General features: G+C 45.1%; 1 protein-coding gene across 1 annotated transcript in view; it reads left to right on the top strand.

The window, feature by feature from the left end:
• The window catches only part of SLC13A4 (solute carrier family 13 member 4), a 44,954-nt gene extending 24,135 nt beyond the window's left edge, over positions 1-20,819 (top strand). The window contains exons 10-17 of the mRNA XM_056846581.1: positions 6,719-6,838; positions 12,905-13,006; positions 15,140-15,241; positions 17,502-17,599; positions 18,366-18,496; positions 18,953-19,114; positions 19,817-19,954; positions 20,682-20,819. Coding sequence (XP_056702559.1) covers positions 6,719-6,838; positions 12,905-13,006; positions 15,140-15,241; positions 17,502-17,599; positions 18,366-18,496; positions 18,953-19,114; positions 19,817-19,954; positions 20,682-20,819 — 991 coding nt within the window. The remainder of the gene's footprint in view (positions 1-6,718; positions 6,839-12,904; positions 13,007-15,139; positions 15,242-17,501; positions 17,600-18,365; positions 18,497-18,952; positions 19,115-19,816; positions 19,955-20,681) is intronic.
• The last annotated feature ends 2,334 nt before the right edge of the window (positions 20,820-23,153 follow it).

Raw genomic sequence — 23,153 nt, forward strand, 5'->3', positions numbered from 1 at the left:
TGTACACAGTGTATACTCTGTTCATCAAAAGTGGAGTGGAGCCATGATCAAGTGGCCTGGTTGCAATTTCTGAGAGGCTCCTCCTCCTCCAGCAAACCTCACTCACGGTGACTGGGGCCTAAAAGGACTAGCAGACAAGATGTTGTTCCCCAAGAGTTTGTCAGATTGTGAATAAGAAGAGTGGCATCTCAAGAATGATTAGGGTTGACAGGTCCCTCTTTGCCACTAGTGGGAGATTTTTGTGTGGAGCCTGAGGAGGGCGGGGCTTGGGGAGGGGAGGGACTTCAATGCCATAGAGCCCAATGGTCAAAGCTGCCATTTTCTCCAGGTGAACTGATCTCTATTGGCTGAAGATCAGTTGTAATAGCGGGAGATCTCCAGGTTGGCAACCCTAAGAATGATAGGAAAACTGGACTTCAGGGGCAGATTGTCCATTACGGCCACTGGGACATCTCCCTATGGGCCGATAGCAAAGATAGCCCAGTGGTGAGAAGTGCCCATGTGGTTGAGGCAGCACCCAGCCCATCCATGCATGGAGGTTTCTGGCAGACCTGAGGCCACACAGCCGGGAGAGGCGGCACCTGGCCTGTCCAAAGCCCATATGACCTGGCGGAGGTGGCTCTTGGCTTGCCCAAGGCCTGCACAGCCCGAAGAGAGGTGGCTCCTGGCAAGCCCATAGCCTGCATGGCCAAGGAAGGCGGTGCTTGGCTTGCCAGAGACCTGCACAATGGAGGCCCCCAGCTATGGTTGCCAGTTCCAGGCTGGGAAATACCTGGAGATGTTGGGGGTGGAGCCTGAGGAGGGCGAGGTTTGGAGAAGGGAGGGACTCCAATGCCATGGAGTCCAATTGCCAGAGCAGCCTTTTCTCCAGGGGCACTGATTTATGTTGCCTGGAGATCAGTTGTAATAGTTAGAGATCTCCAGACACCACCTGGAGGTTGGCAACCCTACTCTCAGCTCACCTGAGCCCTGTGCATGGCTGGGAAAGAGGTCTGACACAAGAGGCAGGAGGCAAGTAGATTGTGCTCTGTGGGCATAAATCCTTCACCCATGGAATGTCAAGTCTGAATCCATCCCAGTTTTTTATATGCTTTTCCCCTAACAGCCAAATCCAACCCATATTTGCACATAACTAAATTCCACAGATTGTGTGCACAAACAGCTTCATGTAAATTCTTTTAGTGAATTTTGTAGCAGGGCTGCAGCAGCAACACAAGTGCTCACCCTACATTACTGATGGGGAACTGAGGCCGAGACATGGCCTACAATCCTAAGAACACTTGTCTGGGAATAATCCCCATTAATTAACATGAGATTTGTTTCTGAGTAGATGTTAGGATTGCCTGGCAACTAGCAGATGATGTTGGGAGTCAGGTACTTATAGGGTTGCCAACCTCCAGGTAGTAGCTGGAGATCTCCTGCTGTTACAACTGATCCCCAGTCGATAGAGATCCGTTCACCTTGAGAAATAGGGTTTCCAGGTCCCTATTCACTACCAGCGAGAGGTTTTTGGGATGGAGCCTGAGGAGGGTGGGGTTTAGGGAGGGACTTCAATGCCATAGAGTCCAATTGTCAAAGCTGCCATTATCTCTATCGGTTGGAGATCAGTTGTAATAGCTGGAGATCTCTAGCTAGTACTTGGAGGTTGGCAACTCTATGGAGAAAATGGAGGTGAAGAGGGACCTAGCAACCCTATCTGATTAGGATTGCTCCTATAGGGGCTTGCTCAAGGCCACCCAATAGGTTCATGGCTAAATAGAAATTTGAACAGGCTGGCTTCCTGTGGTAGTTCACTATTCTTAGCAGTAGCTGCTTCAGCTTACTGAAAATCTTTATTTACACTTTCCTCCAGTTCTTTATCTCTACAGTCTTTGGAATGAAGGGCAAAAAGAGCTTCCTTTGTTTCTTAGATGGCTCCATCTGTTCTAGTGATTTGTTCCCCCTGCGAAGTAATAATCTTCAAAGTGCAACATCGTTATGTTTTTGAATGTAGCAAACAATACGAAGAAAATTAAATGGAAATTAATGAAGCCAAAGGCAGGCCTAAATGACTTCACAAGAAAAACGATCTGATTTTATGAACATTTCTGGGCACATTTACTTTTAAGAATTTTTTTTAAGCTTTAGATGGGCAATAGAATTTAAGTAAGACGCTTTGAAAAATACCACCTAGAGCTGCACAAAACGGAATCCAGTGCGTATTTACCCAGCCAGAAAGAATGTTATCTTTGGCTGTCCTGAAGGCCAATTCACATGAGTTCCACTTAAGATTTTTTTTTTTTTTTAGTGTGCATAAAATGTAAAGTATATCTATGGCAAGCAGGAATTTTAAATCTCATGTTCCATATAAGGTAATTTGACCTTCTTATTATTACAAGTAGAAGGACATGGTGTTCAGTTTTGGGCACCACAATTTAAGAAAGATGTAGACAAGCTGGAATGGGTCCAGAGGAGGGCAACAAAGATGGTGAGGGGTCTGGAGACCAAGTCCTATGAGGAAAGGTTGAAGGAGCTGGGTATATTTAGCCTGGAGAGGAGAAGACTGAGAGGGGATATGATAACCGTCTTCAAGTACTTGAGGGGCTGTCAGTTTTCTGTTGCCCAAGAAGGTCGGACCAGAACCAACGGGTTGAAATTAAATCAAAAGAGTTTCCGTCTAGACATTAGGAAGAATTTTCTAACAGAGCAGTTCCTCAGTGGAACAGGCTTCTTCGGGAGGTGGTTAGCTCTCCTTTCCTGGACGTTTTAAAGAAGAGGTTAGATAGCCATCTGTCAGCAATGCTGATTCTGTGACCTTAGGCAGATGATGAGAGGGAGGGCATCTTGGCCATCTTCTGGTCACTAGGGGTGTGCGGGGGAGGTAGTTGTGAATTTCCTGCATTGTGCAGGGGGTTAGACTTGATGACCCTGGTGGTCCCTTCCAACTCTATGATTCTATGACACCCACAAAGACCTGTGTGGGATGGGAAATCCAGCTCTCCCCGTTTCTTCTCCACCATTACTGGTTGCCATTGCCTCTACCTAATCCAACTATTGATGTTTCGTCAAACCTGGGGGTTTCCCCAAGTTTTTTGAGCCCTAAATGGTGGCCATGATTGCCCCTGTTGAACTTCTATCTGTGCAGAAAGCCAGCCCTTGGCTATTTGATATAGTTATTATGTCCACTCTCCCCACCACCTCAAAAAAATATGCTCAAATTGGCTTGCAAAAATAGTCATAATAAAAATATATATTATTATTCAATGTGAATATAGCTCGACATTAACATGATCAGAACAAGGAATGAGCCACTGGATTGCCATCAGCTAGAGCAAAACAAAGTATTTAAAGGGGAATCAGCACAAGCAAATTAAAATGGATTTCCTTGAAGCTGAAGTGCTAGTAACAAAGGCACCAGGAGGACCTTTCTAAGAGGCTGTTCCAAAGGCCACAGCAGCATGACAGGAAAGACCCACTTTCTGGTCATTGCCCTCTAGGGTTGCCAACCTCCAGGTACTAGTGGAGATCTCCTACTATTACAACTGATCTCCAGCCAATAGAGATCAGTTCGCCTGGAGAAAATGGCCGCTTTGGCAATTGGGCTGTATGCCATTGAAGTTCCTCCCCTCCCCAAACCCCACCCTCCCCAGGCTCCACACCAAAAACCTCCTGCCAGTGGCAAAGAGGAACCTGGCAACCCTATTGCCCACATCACCTCCAAAGGCAGAGACAAGGGTCTCTGATAAAGGGAAGGGGTGTTGCTCAGTGGACAAGCCTCTGCTTTATATGCAGAAGGTCCCAGGTTCAATTCCCAGCATCTCTTGTTAAAAAGGAGTAGGCAGTAGGTGATGGGAAAGACCTCTGCTTGAGACCCTGGAGAGCTGCTTCCAGTAGGATTAGAGACAATACTGACCTTGATGGACCAAAGATCTGATTCAGGATAAGGCAGCTTCCTGGGCGACCATTGTGAACTGGCAGCAGGACTAGGATTGTTGGCAGCTTCCTGTTTAGTTTCTACTTGGTGAAAAAATCCAATTTTGTTTTTGTACAATGAGTGAAATAGCCTAAGGTTAATCTTATCTGAACAGACAAGGGATTCCTGGGACTTTCAGTCACATTATCTTGCTAACCCTTGCCATTGACCTATGACTCTTGGGAAAGTAAAGGCAATGTAAGATCCACAAGTCATAGATCAATCCACCTGTATTCCTCCCTCTCTCCAAGACTATGTGTAACATTCTGCTTGTTGTTGTTTGAGAGAGGGAGATGAACGATGCCCATGAGCTATCCTTTCATTTCTCAGTGGCCGTTTCCCCCATTCAAAATGACATCCACAAAGTCTTTCCACCACTGTAGGTACTTATTTGCAAAAATACATTTCTGTCTGCAGCTCCTGGGCTGGGGGGAAGCAGCTTGATGGAACTAGGAGCGATTTGAGTAGAAAAACAGCTGGCAGGAAAGGGCTGGAGCATCTACTCTCCCTGTCACCCGCTTCTTTCCCAAGGCTACTTTTCAATTATTATTTTTCAGTTGGGATTTTGTTACATCATTTTGTGATGAGTAGTTTGCCTCTGAGTGCTGTCTATCCCATCTTCTTCTACATCATTGCATTTATGTTTCCCGACGTCATCTAATATCTCCGTTAGCTTCTGAAGTTTGTCGATGGCTAGTAACTTTAGGATACCTGCTTTTGATTGCCAGGACTGCAACTAGCCGAGATGCTTAGTTGGCTGTGTTTAGAGCTTCCAGGTGTTTTTTCCTTCATAAATAGATGTTAGGTCCAATTCAGTTTGGGATTTTAGCATGGAAGGAAGAATCTAATGTATAGAATCATAAAATAGAATCAGAGTTGGAAGGGACCACCAGGGTCATCTAGTCCAATCCCCTGCACAATGCAGGAAATTCACAACTACCTCCCCACACACCCCAGTGACCCCTACTCCATGTCCAGAAGATGGCCAAGGAGGGCACCGCCACCTTGGCCATCTTCTGGGCATGGAGTAGGGGTCACTGAGGGTGTGGGGGAAAGTTGAATCAGGTCATAGAATCAGCATTGCTGACAGTGGGCCATCTAGCCTCTGCTTTAAAACCTCCAGGGAAGGAGAGCTTACCACCTCTCGAGGAAGCCTGTTCCACCGAGGAACCGCTCTAACTGTTAGAAAATTCTTCCTAATGTCTAGACGGAAACTCTTTTGATTGAATTTCAACCCGTTGGTTCTGGTCCGACCTTCTGGGGCAACAGAAAACAACTCGGCACCATCCTCTATATGACAGCCCTTCAAGGAGTTGAAGATGGTTATCATATCACTCCTCAGTCTTCTCTTCAGTTTAAACATACCCAGATCCTTCAACCTTTTCTCATAGGACTTGGTCTCCAGACCTCTCACCATCTTTGTTGCCCTCCTCTGGTCACGTTCCAGCTTGTCTACATCCTTCTTAAATTGTGGTGCCCAAAACTGAACACAATACTCTAGGTGAGGTCTAACTAGAGCAGTATGTTTCGGTCCTTTTTTCCCAAGAAGCTAAGGGTGGCATACACAGTTCTACCTTCCCCTTTTATCATCACAACAATCTAGTGAGGTGGGCGAGAGAGAGTGAATGGCCCAAGTTTTCCCAGTGAGCTTTGGGATCAAAGAAGAAGAGTTGGTTTTTATATCCCGCTTTTCTCTATTTTAAGGAGTCTCAAAGTGGCTTACAATTGGCTTCCCACCCTCCCCCCACAACAGGCATCTTGTGAGGTAGATGGGGCTGAGAGAATTCAGAGAGAACTGTGACTAGCCCAAGGTCACCCAGCAGGCTTCATGTGGAGGAGTGAGGAAACCAACCCGGCTCTCCAGATTAGAGTCCGCCGCTCTTAACCACTACACCACACTGGCTTTTGAGTGGGGGATCTGAACCTGGGTGTCTTGGGTTCCGATCCAGAAGTTTAACCAACACATCTGGAGAACCAGGGCAAATTATTGGGCCAAAAAGAATGCCTCGATATCAGCACCATGGGGCTGTTTGAAGTCAGAATTTGTCATGGGGGAAAGGTAAACAGACCCTACCCACGCTGTAGTCCTGATCAGAATCAGACCCCTCTGTGTCTGCTATTTCCAAAGAGAAAATGCTTGGGAATTCCAATGACAGTCCCAGCATTCTGTCTCATTTGACCTGTTTGTTTGTTTGTTTGCTTATTAGTTTGTTTCATTCCTCCCCCAGTGCCCCATCTCTATGCACTTGTTTAAATGCCGTGTGTGTGGATCTGATGGGCCACTTTGCGCGTTGCTATTCCTATTTTTTTCTACTCTGAGAGGTGATTCACACAAGCAAATTAACTGCAAGATGACTCTGTCGCCAACTGAGGCATGCATGTGTGAAAGGCAATCTCAGGTAGACCACCAGAAAAAGAAAGTGTCTATAAAACCACATTGCCTGATATGGTACATGTTAGGGGGAATCTATTTGCAGATTTAGCTGCCAGTCTATTTGCAGATTTAGCTGCCACTCAAGCATACAGAATTATGATGTATTCACCCTGTGTGAACCATTTCTAGACAATTTGTGTACAGGGAGAAATACACATACAGAGAGAGAGAGAGTAAAGATGTTCATTTTACCATGGGTGCATTTTATCCTTGCAGAAAAATAAACACAGAGTCTGCAGTTGAGAAGTTATTAGGCATGTGTGACAAACATCAGTGAAATGTCGGCATGATATGCATTTTCTTGACCGCTGATGAGGTTCTTTGCTTTCCAGCCATTATCCCAATGCCGATGTGGTGAATTTTGGAACATGGTTCCTATTCAGCTTCCCCATCTCTCTCATCATGTTGGTGCTGACCTGGTTCTGGATGCACTGGCTTTTCCTGGGTTGCAAGTAAGTTGGACGAGAGATGCGTAAGATTCCCTGATCCAGAATACCAGACCGGGCAGTGGCTTCCTAGGTTTTGCTGACAACCAATGAGGGTTAAACATGAACAAAACCTGCAACAGATCTTAGTCCTAGCACATCTGAAAAGATCAGAACAACCCTTTTACATATTTATTTAACGCAATTGTATACCACCATTTTCCAAAGACTAAAGGTAACTACCCAATGCAAATGCAATTTGTAATGAAAACAATACCAATAATACCACACACAGAAGCATAAAGGCATAAGGGGGGACACGATTGCTCTCTTTAAGTATTTGAAGGGCTGTCACTTAGAGGAGGGCAGGGAGCTGTTCCTGTTGGCAGCAGAGGATAGGACTCGCAATAATGGGTTTAAATTGTGGGTGGAAAGGTACTGGTTGGATATTAGGAAAAAATGTTTACAGTAGGAGGTGTTTGACAGTGGAATCAGCAACCTAGGGAGGTGGTGAGTTCCACCTCACTGGCAGTCTTTAAGCAGAGGCTGGACAAACACTTGTCAGGGATGCTCTAGGCTGATCCTGCATTGAGCAGGGGGTTGGACTAGATGGCCTGTATGGCCCCTACCAACTCTCTCATTCTATGATTCTATAAAGCAACATAAGGCAAATAACAGTATCTCATCCCCTATAATACCTCCCATCCAGATGTCAGTCAGTTCCCTCAACCTTTAAGGAAGGCCTCTGGAGCAAAATGCATGTGGAAGCTCCTTTGAGAAATAGGGAGTGAAGTGCCCTCTACACTGCCTCAGACAAACCCTTCCACAGTGTTGTCCAATGACCAAAAGTGCTTTTGAACAAGCTGAACAGGAGCAGAAGGGACCCATGAAACAGTGCTCTGTATGTTCCTACACCTGCAGTGATTTCCTCCTAGCTGTCATGAGACACCTGTAGAAGGAGGGGCCTTGTTCCCTGATCTTTTTTCACTCTCTGCAAGGCAGAGAAACTGAGGGAGTGACCTTGCTGAGCGAGTAGCCTTGTTCTACCCCACTCTTTGGCTTCCCTACACTGCCGAGTGGGGCGCGGGGGCAGAGGGAAGAAGCAAGGCTACTTCTTTACTTCCTTTACCCCAGGGGTCCCCAACCTTTTTGAGCTTGTGGGCACCTTTGGAATTTTCAGAAGAGGTGGCGATTCCCACCCCAAAATGGCTGCCAAAGAAGGTGGAGCCAAACCCAAAATGGTTATCATAGGAGGTGGAGCCAAACAGAATAGCTCCCTCTTCATACCTTCCAGGAGGAAGGAAGTCTGAAGGGGGAATAGAACCACATACTGACTAAGGAAAGCCTAGGTGCTTACCATTCCTTCCGATATTCCAATAGAAAACGCTATAATTTGAACGTGGTCAACCAGTAACAAGCTCTACCTTACAATAGCCTCACCATCTTTCTAAAAAGCTTGAAAGGTGCCAAGGAAAGTACTAATGGGTGCCATGGCACCCAAGGGCACCACATTGGGGAACTCTCTTTTCCCCTGTAGAGTGTGGGATAGTCAGGGAGGGAAGCTAAGGGTACCACAATTCTCTTTTTCTGCATACCCCTCTATATCAAACAGCAATCCAGGCCAATCCAAGTGCCATAAGCAAAGAGCTTCAAGAAGGGCTCCAAATGTAATCTGAGGGAATGAAGGAGTATTTTCATTCCCTCACACCATCACAAAATAACAACTTGTGATCACTGCATAACATGTAGAGGAACTGCAATTATAAAATGGAATTTGCATGAATGATAGACATGATATGACTAGGGTTGCCAGCTACTGGAGATTTGGGGGGTGAAGCCTGAGGAGAGTGGGGTTTGGGGGTGGGAGGGACTTCAACAGGGTATAATGCCATAGAGTCTTACCTTCAAAGCAGCCATTTTCTCCAAGTGAACTGATCTCTGTGGCCTGGAGATCAGTTGTAATCCCAGGAGATCTTAGGGTTTCCAACCTCTAGGTATCACAAAATCACACAAGGTTGGAAGAGACCACAAGGGCCATCCAGTCCAACCCCCTGCCAGGTAGTAGCTGGAGATCTGCTATTTCAACCGATCTCCAGCTGATAGAGATCAGTTTACCTGGAGAAAAATGGCCGCTTTGGCCATTGGAATCTATGGCATTGAAGTCCCTCTCCAAACCCCGCCCTCCTCAGGCTCCACCCCAAAAAAACCCCGCCAGTGGCAAAGAGGGATCTGGCAACCCTAGGAGATCTTCAGCTATCGACTGGTGTTTGGCAGCCCTAGATATGACCTTTCATGACCGAAGCCCACAGTGACATAAGAAAATCTTTCCCCAGAACTTTCTTTTGTGCCACCTTAAATTGGTGGGGGAGAGGTTGTTCCATAATAGTCCCTTGTCAGGTCTTGGATTGGTTGTGATGAAGAGTGGGGCCTAAAGAGATTAACCTAGCAACTTCTTTCATCGCCTGTCTCACAGCTTATAACCTTGTTCCATACACATGCTTTCCCAGGCTACCAGTGTTGATATTTTTGCAATTTTTTTAATGTTAAGCTTGTTCTTAACTAGTGTGTTACTTTTTAGTAGTGTAGGGTGTATACATTGTTTGTAGCATTTTTTTTAATGTCTCCTCTCTGTACCTCACACTGAGAGCTTTTAAAGTAGAAAACCAACCATTAAAATTATATTAAACAGTTTTTATGCCAGTTAGTACATGAATAGCTGGAAGATGGTAATGACCTCCAGTTATGGCTAGCTTTATCTGACTTTGAACTGCTCTGTAGCCTTTTACTGTTCAGCCTCCTGAGTCTTCTGTTTCCCAATCAAAACGAGCTGTAATAAATCAAAAATAATTTTTAATCCTTTTGCAAGTCCCAACATGATTCACAATTCTTTCAGCTCTTTCTCAAAGAGTATTTAAGATCTACATTGCAATTCCAAGAATCCACCCTCACATTTGTTTTTTAATCCATACGAGAATTACAGTGCTAGCAATTTATTATGAAACATTAGCAGATTCCGAGGCTTCTTAATCTCTGGTTCCTGTTCTGGGCGGTTCATTCAAGAATGTATTCAGCTAGAAAGTTAGGACTGAAATCTCTTTATAGCCAATGACTGGAAGATATGCAAAGGAGCCGAAGGGTATTTTCTTTAACCCGGGAGCCACCTCACTCTAGTCAATGGAATCTTATCTGTTTTTAAGATTATGTTTTTGGGTACCTGCATTCTGCCTCTCAGCCCTGTGAGAGAGCATCACTATTACTGGCATTTTGGAGAGTAGAGAAATGAAGCTTGAAGGGACTTAACAGAAGGTGTCCCGGTAAGGTCAGAAAGAATTATAAGGTTCAAGTCCAACTGCAGGACGGCATGATCTTTCAGTATCCCACACATTGGAAGACTGCAAGAAATGATTATTTATTTCCTTGGACAGGATTATCAGCGGACTGGTCTCTTTCCCAATAACCTTACAGTCTAAATTTAGACCGTGAAGGAGGCAGAGGGAGGGAACTGAGGGAGAAAAGGGATTAATGTGGTGAAATGCAATCACATTCTGGTAGACTTGTTTTCATTTGGGAATGAGGGTTAAGACGAGGGATGTACAAAAACACACTTCCTCCTTCCTTTTTATTTAATTTATTTATTTTTCATTATTTAAAATATTTATATCCCACTTTTCATCCAAGAAACAGGACTCAAAAAGGCATACATAAATGTAAAAACAAATACAATATCACACTGACAGAAAACACAGGTCAAACTTCACTCATGGCCTAACAATGGCATGATCATAGAATTATAGAGTTGGAAGGGACCACCAGAGCTCTTCTTTACAGATAGGGTTGCCAACTCCGTGTTGGGAGATTCCTGGATATTTGGGGGTGGAGCCTGGGGATGGAGGGTCTTGAGGAGCAGAGGGAGCTCAGCAGGGATGGAACGCATCGGAACCATGAATAGTCATTTTAAAGGTCGAATTTAAAAAATCAGCATTGAGCGAGGAGCAGAATTGACCCTGCATAAATGGCCAGTGAGTCTCCAGGATCTTAAGCAGAAGTCTTTCCCATCATGTACTCCCTGGTTCTTTTAACTGGAGATGCCAAGGATTGGATCTGGGACCTTCTGCATGCAAAAGCAGAGGCTCTTCCACCGAGCTACGTCCCCTCCCCATGGAGAACTGTATCTGTGTGGAAGCAGCCCAAGTCAGAGAACAGGTTGGGGGGGGGGGGGACTAAGCTGTCCATTGCGAAATATCCCATCGAGCAAGACTGCAGTGAAACGAACGCCGAGGGGGAAAGCAACTCAGCCACAAACGGTTCCAAAGAAGAAAGCAAAATCGGTCATCATGTCAAGCAAATTAACGTCAGGCGAGCACGACTGTGTTCAGTGGCTCAACTGCAAGCAACGCAAGGGCAAAGAAAGACAAACGAAGATGGAGGGGAGTTTGCGACGGCTTCAATTAAAGTAGGATGTCCAGTCTCCGCGACACCACAGTGATGATCGCCTTGATCTCAAGGGATGCTCCTCATTTGCATATATATGTAGATGAGATTTCAGCCCACTCAACTGTATAATGCACTTGTTATTGCCTTTCTTAAACAGAAGCATAAAATGGACTCACTGGCACGGAAAAGGCAGAAGCTGTTTGGTTGTGACATTTACCCTTCAGTTACACTGAAGTGGAGTTTTCAATTACTCACAGCTCGCTTGTTCCTGTCTGTAAATAGTCTAGGTCTGACCAGGCAGCCTCTGATAACCTTTGTGTCGGGAACAGCACAACGATTTGGTGCATGGAGACCTTCACGATGGCATGGGCTGATGGGCCTCCAGATAATTTACCATAGTCTCCGTCTCTGACTATTGTTTGTTGTATTTATCGGAAGATTTTTAATTGGAGAAACGGTGCAATCCTGTGGTTAGATGGCCAACCATGGAAGGCACAGCTTCGAACTTCTTAGCGGCCAGACTCCCGGGCACATCTCTCAGTTTGAAGCTCAAAAGCACAGCGTAGTGGCTGAGTTGTGATGGAGGATTTCACCAGTTCATTTCTCATCTCATCTCATCTTATCTACAAACTTGCTAAGTGGCCTTAGACAATCCCTTTTTCCCCCTCAGCCTCCATCTGCAACATGGGGAATAACAGCATTGGCCTACCTTATAGAGCTGTTGCAAGATGTAAGGGGCTATTCCATGTTCTTGTGGAAGCTGCATTCATTTTCGTAGGATTTGGGCAACTGATGTTCCTACGGGATTGCACGCTGCAGGGGCAACTGTAGCCACTTGATCAAATCTATCATAAAATAGTAGTAATCAGCTCTATGAACAATAACATCACAGTAATAGCAGTACTCTGATAAACCCAACAATGGCATAATAGCCTTTGTGTAATACAACCACATGTCTATTTTTACAAGGCAGGATAAAAGATCCATAAACATAATAAATACTTGCATAGTACAATCAACAAAAGTCAACAAAGGAGCTGTTTAAAAGTTTTTCTGTTGACAAATCATTGTCAACCTGTTCACAGAGTTTACATAGGATGTATCATGCAGCTCTAGTAGTTCTGCAAAACTACTAACCTAATTTCATGTTTGTATTTAAAAACATTATAGGGTTTGTATTTAAAAAATGTCTAGGGTTTTTGGGAGGGAGCTTTTGACCATTTTTGATGCTGTTCAGTACTTTTATTTTCCCCAGATTCTTGTTCCTTGGTGCTGTTTTTTCTGCTTTTCCTTGACTTCGCTGTCCTTAGAGTCACTTGTCCTCATAGATGTTTAGTATGATGGGCTGTTGCCAACCACATCTTTTTTTTACTGGCACCTGTGATATATTCTGCATAGCAACCATGTCGGTCTCTGCAGCCAATTGCATTAAATGTCTGTGAGGGCAAATGAAATTGAGGGAAGGGAGGGGGAGGACGCCAAGGAGCAGCAGCCACCAGAGGGACACAAAGGCACTCAGAACAACACAAAATGTCACAAAGGTTTAGAGCATTCGTTGTCAAGAATTCATCTGTGTCCAGCATGTCAACTTCAAGGCAGATGCAGATCTTCAGACGATCAACTAATTGCCTCTCTCTCCGTGTTCCAAATTATCTTCAGTTTCAAAGAGACGTGTTCAGTGAGCAAGAAGAAGAAGACCAAACGGGAGGAGATGTCAGAGAAGAGAATCCAGGAAGAGTACGAGAAACTGGGACGTATCAGGTAAAACAAATGTACAGACTTTGCGTATGACTGTGGACCAGGGAGCCAAGTGGGCAGCAGGTCCAAAAAGATCCAGAAGGCGTTGCCTTTCACCCTTGGATTGGAAGAGTCACATATATCCTTCTGAAGGAATTGTAGGCTAGGCGAAGCAAGCGTTCTATGCAACAAATACTCAGTTATTTTGGCTGTACTTATATAAATCTCACAAGCAAGAGAACTGTTTCATTTCAAATTCTTTCAGACATAAACAGTTTGGATCCAAGATAGGCATGTTTAAATTATGTAGTTACAAAAATGTGCTCATACATGCGTAGCTTTAGCATTCATTCAGGTCTCATGGTCTCTCCTTCCTGCCCAAACCCATGGTACTCTTCTATTCAAATCCACCCATCCCGATATACAATCTTCACACAACAATCTATTACAATTTTCTGGTGGTGTCCCATAACAACCAAACACTTGCAGCCTTGACTATCAGCAGGGAATGAAAAGTCATACCAGAAAAGGCTTCTGGATGCTCCAAAGAGGCAGTGAAAACAACTCAGTAAGTAGCTCAGTTCAGACACAATGTACATAAGAACTTAAAAACATAAGAAAGGCCATGCTGGATCAGACCAAGGTCCATCAAGTCCAGTGGTCTGTTCACACAGTGGCCAACCAGGTGCCTCTAGGAAGCCCACAAACTGCAACAGCATTATCCTGCCTTTGTTCCAAAGCACCTAATATAATAGGCATGCTCATCTGATCCTGAAGATAATAGGTATGCATCATGACTAATAACTATTTTGACTACGAGCCATGAATGCCCCTCTCCTCCATGAACATGTCCACTCCCCTCTTAAGCCTTCCAAGTTGGCAGCTAATCCCACATCCTGGGGCAGGGAGTTCCACCATTTAACTATGTGTTGTGTGAAGAAATACTTCCTTTTATCTGTTTTGAATCTGTCGCCCTCCAACTTCAGCAGATGACCCCGCGTTCTAGTATTATGAGAGAGGGATGGATAACCGTGGTTTATCATAACAGTGGTTGGTTTGTGAAATCAGGTTTTTTCCTGATTTAATATTTGATTGATGGTCTTGATGTATTTTTTGTATTGATTTGTTGTTACCCTCCCTGAGCCTGGCCTTGGCCTGGGATTGAGGGTGGAATACAAGTCCAAATAATTAAATAATAAACTAGCTTCAGATCCAGACTCTAACCAACCACAGCTGGTGGAATGGTTTGTATTTAGAAAACTGCACTAACCCTAGAGATAGATCATGATGTGTAGCCATGTTAGTCTGTCTATAGCAGTAGAAAAGAGCAAGAGTCCAGTAGGACCTTAAAGACTAACCAAATTTCTGACAGGGTACGAGCTTTCATGAGTAGGGTTGTCAGGTCCCACTTTGCCTCCAGTGAGAGGTTTTTGGGGCGGAGCCTGAGGAGGGCGTGGTTTCAGGAGGGGAGGGACTTCAATGCCATAGAGTCCACTTTCCAAAGCGGCCATTTTCTCCAGGTGAACTGATCTCTGTCGGCTGGAGATCAGTTGTAATAGCAGAAGATCTCCAGCTAGTACCTGGAGGTTGGCACCCTTATTCATGAGTCATTGAAGAAGTGAGTGGTGACTCATGAAAGTTCATATCCTGCCAAAAATTGTGTTAGTCTTTAAGGTGCTATGGGACTGTTGCTCTTTTCTACACTAACCATAATCAGTTTAATGCAACCATGTTGCACAGTTAGGGTTGCCAGGTCCCTCTTTGCCACCAACGGGAGGTTTTTGGGGCAGAGCCTGAAGAGGGTGGGGTTTGGGGAGGGAGGGATGTTAATGCCATAGAGTCCAATTGCCAAAGTGGCCATTTTCTCCAGGGGAACTGATCTGTATCGGCTGGAGATCAGTTGTAATAGCAGGAGATCTCCTGGCACCACCTTGAGATTGGCAGCCCTATGCACAGTGCCTGAACTGAGCCACCGTGTTCATCACAAAGTGAGAACTATCAAATGTGAACATCACCGGGCAACAATTACATTACATCAATTACCTCAATGTCAATAGTCGCATGCATCCATCACAGGCTGAGTTAGCAAAACTCATAGATGAAGCACTCTAGTCCTAAATAGTTTCCTGGTTTTCTGTTTCAAAAAATCCTTTCCAGTTATCCTGAGATGGTGACGGCATTCTTCTTCATCCTGATGACACTGCTGTGGTTTACGAGGGAGCCAGGGTTTGTACCAGGCTGGTCGTCTTTGTTTGAAAAGTAAGTTTCTGCTTCGTGGCATACGAATGGACTTGCTCGGACAAGGTTGTCTGGCAATAAATTTCCAACTGGGATTGAGAGTAGGGCTGCCAATTCTGTTGGGATATTCCTGGAGATGAGTGGGGAGGGGAGCAATACCTGAGGAGGATGGAAGTTGGGGAGAAGGAGAGTTCAGCTGGGATGTAATGTGACAGAGCTCACCTTCTAAAGCCATTTCTCCACGTAGGGTTGCCAACTGCCAGGAAATGGCAGAAGATCTCCTGCTAATTCAACTGATCTCCAGCCCATAGAGATCAGTTCACCTGGAGAAAATGGCTGCTTCGGCCATTGAACTCTATGGCATTGAAGTCCATCCCCTCCCAAATCCCGCCCTCCTCAGTCTCCGCCCCAAAACTCTCCCACCCATAGTGAAGAGGGACCTGGCAACCCTATCTCCAGGGGAATTGGTTTCTGTAATCTGGAGAGCAGTTGTAATTTCCAGGAGATCTCTAGGCCCATCTGGAAGGCGGCAACTCTAATTGAGAGCATGGGAGGTGGGGAAGACTCATGTAACTGACCTCACTGATGTGGTCGTAGGCCCTAAACCAGAAGTGCTGCGGGCTGGATCCAGCCCGTGAGCCAGCCGAAGCAGCTACTCCCCCTCCCCAGTCCCAGTCTGAGCTGGCGAGGCATGGTCCGGCCCAACCAAGTGACATTTGTATCACATCTGGCCCTCGTAACAATTGAGTTCGACACCCCTGCCCTAAACACTGTGGCAGCACTGTGGGATTTTCTGTCTTCATTGCCTTCCTATGCTGAAGGCATAGAGTCTGTTACATGACCCGTATAAGGGGCCATTGTGGAAGAGCATCTCTGATGAAAAGGATCTCAGGTAGCAGAGCGGGGAAGACCTCTTCCTGAATCCTTGAAAGCTTCTGCCAGTCAGAGAAGACAGTACGCAGTTTATTACAGTAGCAGTCTGACTCAGTTTAAGCCAACTTTGTGTGTTCAGATTGTTAAGCAGTTGTCTTTAAGTATGCTGGGTGAAGAAGGCTGCTTTTGGAAGCAATGAAAACTGTCACAGCTTACAAAGGACATTTAAGTTTTGCCGAGAGAAGGTATGTAAACTTCTTTGAGCATTCAGTCTACAGCACTATTCCTAGGGTTGCCAGCTTTTGGTTTGGAAATACCTGGAGATTTGGGGGTGAAGCTGGGGAGGGTGGGGATTGGGAAGAGAAGGGACCTCAGCACAGTATAATGCCATACAGTCCACCCTCTGAAGCAGCCATTTCCTCCAAGGGAACTGATGCCTGCTGTCTGGAGATCAGTTGTAAAAGCAGGCGATCTCCAGGCCCCACCTGGAGGTTGGCAACCCTAGCTGTTCTTATGAATGCCAAGTAGTTGTATTATCATCCGTCTTCCTGAAACACAGGAAAGGAATTTCTTTCTGGAGTCTGGAGGTCTCTGACAGAAAATTCTTTGCTCCATTACAATACTATAACAACAGTGTAATCTATTATTATTATTATTATTATTATTATTATTATTATTATTATTATTATTATTAAAAACCTATCACATTATTTTCAGGCTTTTTTTGGGTTTCCCAGAACTTTTCATAAGGTTAGATGTTCAGCATCCCAAAACAGGGGCAGAGATATATTGTAGGACATGATGCAAAAGCCCAGGTCTGCAGTTTGTGGTCTTCTTGCAATAGACACAGGAAAGTATTGCAGACTTAATTCTGTGAGATGGAGCAGAGAAGATTTCAAGAACTACTGGAGGTCACTGGAAAAGAGTAGTAAAAAAAATTAAATCACCCTCTCCCTTTGCAAAACCAGCCATTACAGAGATCCCTCCCCAGCACGGATTCTACTGGAAGGCACAGCACAGAAAAGAGCCAGTATGGTGTAGTGGTTAAGAGCGGTGGTTTGGAGTAGTGGACTCTGATCTGAAGAACCAGGTTTGATTCTCCCACTCCTCCACAGGAGCGGCGGAGGCTAATCTGGTGAACTGGATTTGTTTCCCCACTCCTACACATAAAGCCAGCTGGGTGACCTTGGGCGAGTCACACTCTCCCAGCCCCACCTACCTCACAGGGTGTCTGTTGTGGGGAGGGGAAGGTGATTGTGAGCCCGTTTGATTCTCCCTTAAGTGGTAGAGAAAGTCAGCATATAAAAACCAACTCTTCTTTAAAAAAAATATTATTGTCCTTATACTGAGAGGAAACAGTGACCGCCTGTCCTTCCTTTTGTAAAGCAATTCCATATTTTTTCCCTAGGAAAGGCTACCGAACTGATGCTACAGTCTCGGTCTTCCTTGGCTTTCTCCTTTTCTTGATTCCTGCAAAGAAACCTTGCTTTGGAAAGAAAGGGACAGGTATGAGGAATTCAACATATAGTGACTCTGTATGCATCTCTCTTCCTTAAGAGAGTCCTAGCAGTTTTCACCCTGCCAAGCGTCTCATAATGAGTTCACACTTGCACATGGCTAGAATTAGTTGCACTGTTGTGAGCTTCACGTCATGAACTTTTCTCACTTCCCATATTGGTTCCCATTTGTGGCATTTGCTTAAAGTGAAGAACAAGCAGTGACCTGTTACAGTAGGCCACATGGTAGCAGCTCCAGCCATTCAGAGTATCGGGGTACTCAATTTATCATGTGAACTCAGTGTGCAGCAAGAACTGTGGGCTGATACAGTGTGAGAAAAATGTCTGATGGTAGGGTTGCCAGCTCTGGGTTGGGAAATCCCTGAAGATTTTGGGGGTTCAGCCTAGGGAAGGCAGGGTTTGAGGAGGGAATGTACCTTAGTAGGGTACAATGACATAGAGTCCACCCTCCAAAGCAGCCATTTTCTCCCAGGGAATTGATCTGGAGATCAATTGTAATAGCGGGCAAGTTTATCTTTCCACAGGAGGGATGGTGGCATAGTATAGCACAATCTCATCAGATCTCAGATGCTCAGTAGGGTGGTTACTTAGTCAGAAGACCACCAAGGAAGGCTCTGCGAGGAAGGCAATGGCAAACTACCTCTGCTTCTCAGTTGCCTTGAAAGCCCCTTGCTGGGATTGCCCTAAGTCGGCTGCTACTTAATAGACTTTACATCCATACGTTATCTTTCCACTCGAATTTTCTTTTCACACAGAAGACCTTACAGATTCTACAGATGATAACTCAGTAGAACCAATCATCACCTGGAAGGACTTCCAAAAAACAATGCCCTGGGAGATTGTCGTGCTGGTTGGAGGAGGATACGCTTTAGCGGCAGGATGCAAGGTAACACTGATGCTTCTGGATACAAGGAGGCCCTCCATGATGAGACAGAAGATGCCTGTCTTCCTACTAGCAGTGCCTTGCTTCATAAAGGAACACTCCTTTTACTCAGATTATGTCCTCTCCTGCCCTCTGGTGCCAACCAGAGATATTCTGTTTCAAGCACCTTCCCTCTCTCTTTTCCTCCTTCCTGTTTCCAAACATCTCAGCAACTGCTGCTTGCAATTATGCTCTGAAACGGGGCCTTTGATGGCTACAGCTGTAATATAAACCCCGTCAAAAGTCAGAAACTTAATGTTATGCCATGTATGCTTTGGGCAGTGACCAGGCTGGGGAGAATAAGAAAGTCAGTTCTGTATTCCATCCCATCCTTGCAAGATAGAAGGATCAAGGTTCTGTCGAGACCACAACATGGTTTTGCGACACCTTTTATTTCAAGCCCATGCCTTTTTCTTTCAGACATCTGGCCTTTCCACCTGGATCGGACGGCAGATGTTGTCCCTGAGTAGCCTTCCTTTTTGGGCTGTCACTCTGCTGGCCTGCATCCTGGTGTCCATAGTGACGGAGTTTGTTAGTAACCCAGCAACCATAACTATCTTCCTGCCTATTTTATGCAGCATGGTGAGTATGCATTTGGGGCTGACCTGGACTTTGTAGAAACTTGCTAGATACAAGGGACAGTGGGTTGGTCCCAACAGAAAAATTCTGCTAACAGTCAGAAAGATTCTAGCCAGTTCCCCCCACCCACTGCAGATCCCCCTACCCATCGCAGACCTCTTCCTGGTGCTTTGTTTAAAGCTTTCTCAGACTTTCTGCCACTTTAGTCCCCCTGTGAAAAATGGGAGATTTTCAAATGATTTCTGTTATTATACTGTTGCTGGAAGTATGAGGGATACCAGTTAGTGAAGAGGGGTTAAATGTTATAAGCCTTTTATGCATCGCTGTTTCCCTCGCGGTCACCCCTCCGACGACTTCGGGTCTTTGTTTTGATTATGCATGCCATTTCCAGCCATCAGAGGTCACCTCGCTTCTCCCCCTGTGTTTCCCTGTGTTTAGTCCACATTTTCAAATTCAAGATAAAACAGGTCCCTGAAAACGCAGGCAGAATGCAGGGAAACACAGGGGGAGAGCAAGGCAAACTCTGACGGTCGGAAATAGCATGCATAATCAAAACAAAGACTCAAAGTTGCTGGAGGGGTGACCGCGAGGTAAACAGCCATGCATAAAAGGCCGTCGTTTCCTCCAAGGTGTCTTGGGAATTGCAATTTTGTTAGGGTATTTCTTTCATCAGCACAAACAGCTTCTGTCTCATTCTTTTCCCAGTCAGAAATGCTGCAAATCAACCCTCTGTACACACTGATCCCAGTTGCCATGTGTATCTCTCTTGCGGTGATGCTACCGGTGGGCAATCCTCCAAATGCCATTGTCTTCAATTATGGACACTGTCAGATCAAGGACATGGTAAGTACTATGCATGGTGCAACTGGAACCCACAATCAGATTCAGAAAGAATGAAGTATCCCACTTTGGTGCAGTAATAATAATAGTTTTACAATGTGGCTGTTTTGTGGTAGGTTTGAAAAGATTTCCCGCTCCCCCTCAAATTTGCTAGATTCATAGATTTGCTAGATAGATTTGCTAGATAGTGGATAATGTTTTATAATTGTGTGGCTAGAGTTTAGTTAAAAAATTTTGTGAAATACCAGAAGCATGGGAGTATATTAACCAGAGGATGAAGGAGGCTGCATCTTATACATACTTGCATGAGTGTTGTCACAAACCCCCCTGGGTTAGCCCTGTCCAGAGTTAGGCAGGAAGCCTCGCCCAATCCACATGGGAAGGTGTGCTCCAATCTACTAATCACCTTAGGGCTCATGTCCCACACATCTCACTACCTGGATCATGTTTTACAACAGCTATCCAGCTATCCATCTTACCCTCCCTGGCAAATATCTCTGTGGAGATTATCTCTGCCCTTTCCTGACCCTTGGTGCATTTTATGGCTCTCTTCGCAAATGGCTGTCCGAATCCCAGGGTTTTCCCTGGTTGGCTTCAAAGCACCATGCATGTCTGGGCACAACTCACTTGTCCCTTAATACATAGCCTGTTTCCCTGATTGGAGAACTTTTGCCCTGATTCCAGTTAATCTGTTGAAACTTAATGAGGTATGCTTTCTTTTCCCTCATAGGTCAAAGCTGGCTTCGGTGTCAATCTGATTGGTCTAGTGGTTGTTATGGTGGCCATCAATACTTGGGGAATTAGCCTTTTTCGACTGAATACATTTCCAGACTGGGCGATAGTCAGCAATGTCACTGGACCATCGTAGTCAACAGGGACAACCCTTGCTAAACTGCCTGGAAACTGGAGCGACGTATTTAAATTGCACATACATAAAGAAAGGAAGAAACTTGAGTGTACATAGTTCCAATAACCAAAGCTAACCAAGCAGTGACTCTGCTGGAGATTCTCACAGAGAACTTACCTTCATCATCTAGTGCTGAATTAAAAACTTCATTAAACGGTATTCCTAGCTCTCAAGCCTATAACATAATGAACTTAGTTTGGTTTTCCCAGATCTCTCTCTTCATTTCAGCAGAAAACCTACTTTTGCTCTGCAGACATTGTGCTTTACTTATTGGAGTGTACGTAATATCAGCCGTTCTAGTTCAGCTCTCAAATTTCACGTAGCCAAAGATGGCTACCAATGCTATATTTATCAAGTTGGTTCTAAAGCATGTGTTTATATCTATTTATACATTTTTTTAAAAAGTAGAAAATTATATTAGGTTTACTAGATAAGGAGGTGGGACTATTTGATCATCTAGTTACTCCATGATTAGGGGACTCGAGCAACTGTCCTATGGGGAGTTAAGGCTGTTTAGCTTGGAAAGAAGGCGGCTAAGGGGAGACATGATAAAGGTCTATAAAATTATGCATGGTTTGGAGAGAGTGGACAGGGAGAAGTTTTTCTCCCTCTCCCATAATACTAGAACGTGGGGTCATCTGCTGAAACTGGAGGGTGAAAGATTCAAAACAGATAAAAGGAAGTATTTTTTCACACAACACATAATTAAATTGTGGAACTCCCCGCCCCAGGATGTGATGATGGCTGCCAGCTTGGAGGGCTTTAAGAGGGGAGTGGACATATTCATGGAGGAAAGGGGTATTTATGGCTATTAGTTAGAATGGATACTAGTCATGCTGCATACCTACTCTCTCGAGTATCAAAGGAGCATGCCTATTATATTGGGTGCAGTGGAACACAGGCAGGACAGTGCTGCTGCCGTTGTCTTGTTTGTGGCTTCCTAGAGGCACCTGGTTGGCCATTGTGTGAACAGACTGCTGGACTTGATGGGCCTCGGTCTGATCCAGCAGGGCCTTTCTTATGTTCCATGGTATTGAAATACTGAAGGTCTTTGTACAAGCTTTTCAGGATAGTCAGTTTCTCTCTTCCTGGTCTGGCACGAAGTTCTGCATCTGGGAGCACAGAAAGAGTCTTGAGGGAAAGGTATGTTTCTTTCATTCTTCGCTTTAGTCCCTTTATGGGTGCAGAAAGCTATCTGCACAGACTTAATGGTTCCTGCCATTCACCATTAGCTCTGTAGACTGGCAAGACCAGTAGGCACTGAATCACTCCACGGGTTCAAAGTATCGTAATATTAAAGTAGCTGTTTCTTGTCTCCCAAATGAGAGCTGTCTGGGATTAGAGAATGTTTTTGGAGAAAAAAATTGAGGCACATGGTATCAACAGAGATATACATGGTATCAACACAGATATATATTTACACACAAACACACACACACACACAACAATACTTAGTTGGGGGAGGTTGATCTCTTCCAACTTTAATGAAAAATAGAAGGGATTTGGTTGAAGAGAATTGGCAGTGACTTTAACAGTGCATTCCTTAGCCTCCAGGGCGAAAGCCCTTAGAAGGCCAGGAAGGCACCGCGCCGGTGTCCAGGCACCCCGAGCTGGTTTCTGGGCAGCCAATGCTGGCGTAAGCGGCCTGTACACCGGCAGGAAGGCCCGGATGCCGGTCACGGGCCGCTGACACAGCACCGCTGGGCGGGGACACTGACGGAGCCTTCTGCTGGCGTCCCGGGAGGCATTCCCGGAGCGTTACGGCGCTGGCCTGGGGGTGAAGCCGCCTTTAGGCGGCCTCCTAAGTTGTTTTGGCCTGGGAACACCCTTTTTTTTGCTGAGATACGCCACGCAGGCATTCCGCTCAGGAATGCACTGTAAGTGTATTTTCTCAACAATCCTGATCCAGTAGGCCAGTTTCTCAGTTTTCCAGATAGAAAACTACTGACCAGGTTTCAAAGACTACCATTATGCCTGTAGTTTTCAAACCTGCTCTCTCATCGTTCTATTAGCTGTAGTTTTGAAGCATCGTTGAGATTTATTTAAGATTCCAACATACTTAAGGTTCAAAAGGGTCAGGTGTGGATCGAATGCGCCTAATGCTCTGGGCTGAACCTGCATTAAACAGGGGATTGGACTAGATGGCCTGTATGGACCCTTCCAACTATGAGAAAGCTTAAGTTCATATTAGTCCACACAGAAGATTATCATTATGAAACCACTTTTGGCTTATATGGATAGCTTCTTCAATCACACTATGGAATGCTGGCCTAGAAAATATGCCTAATTTCCCCA

This window comes from Euleptes europaea, chromosome 3, assembly GCF_029931775.1.
Source record: "Euleptes europaea isolate rEulEur1 chromosome 3, rEulEur1.hap1, whole genome shotgun sequence".
Taxonomy (NCBI): Eukaryota; Metazoa; Chordata; class Lepidosauria; order Squamata; family Sphaerodactylidae; genus Euleptes; species Euleptes europaea.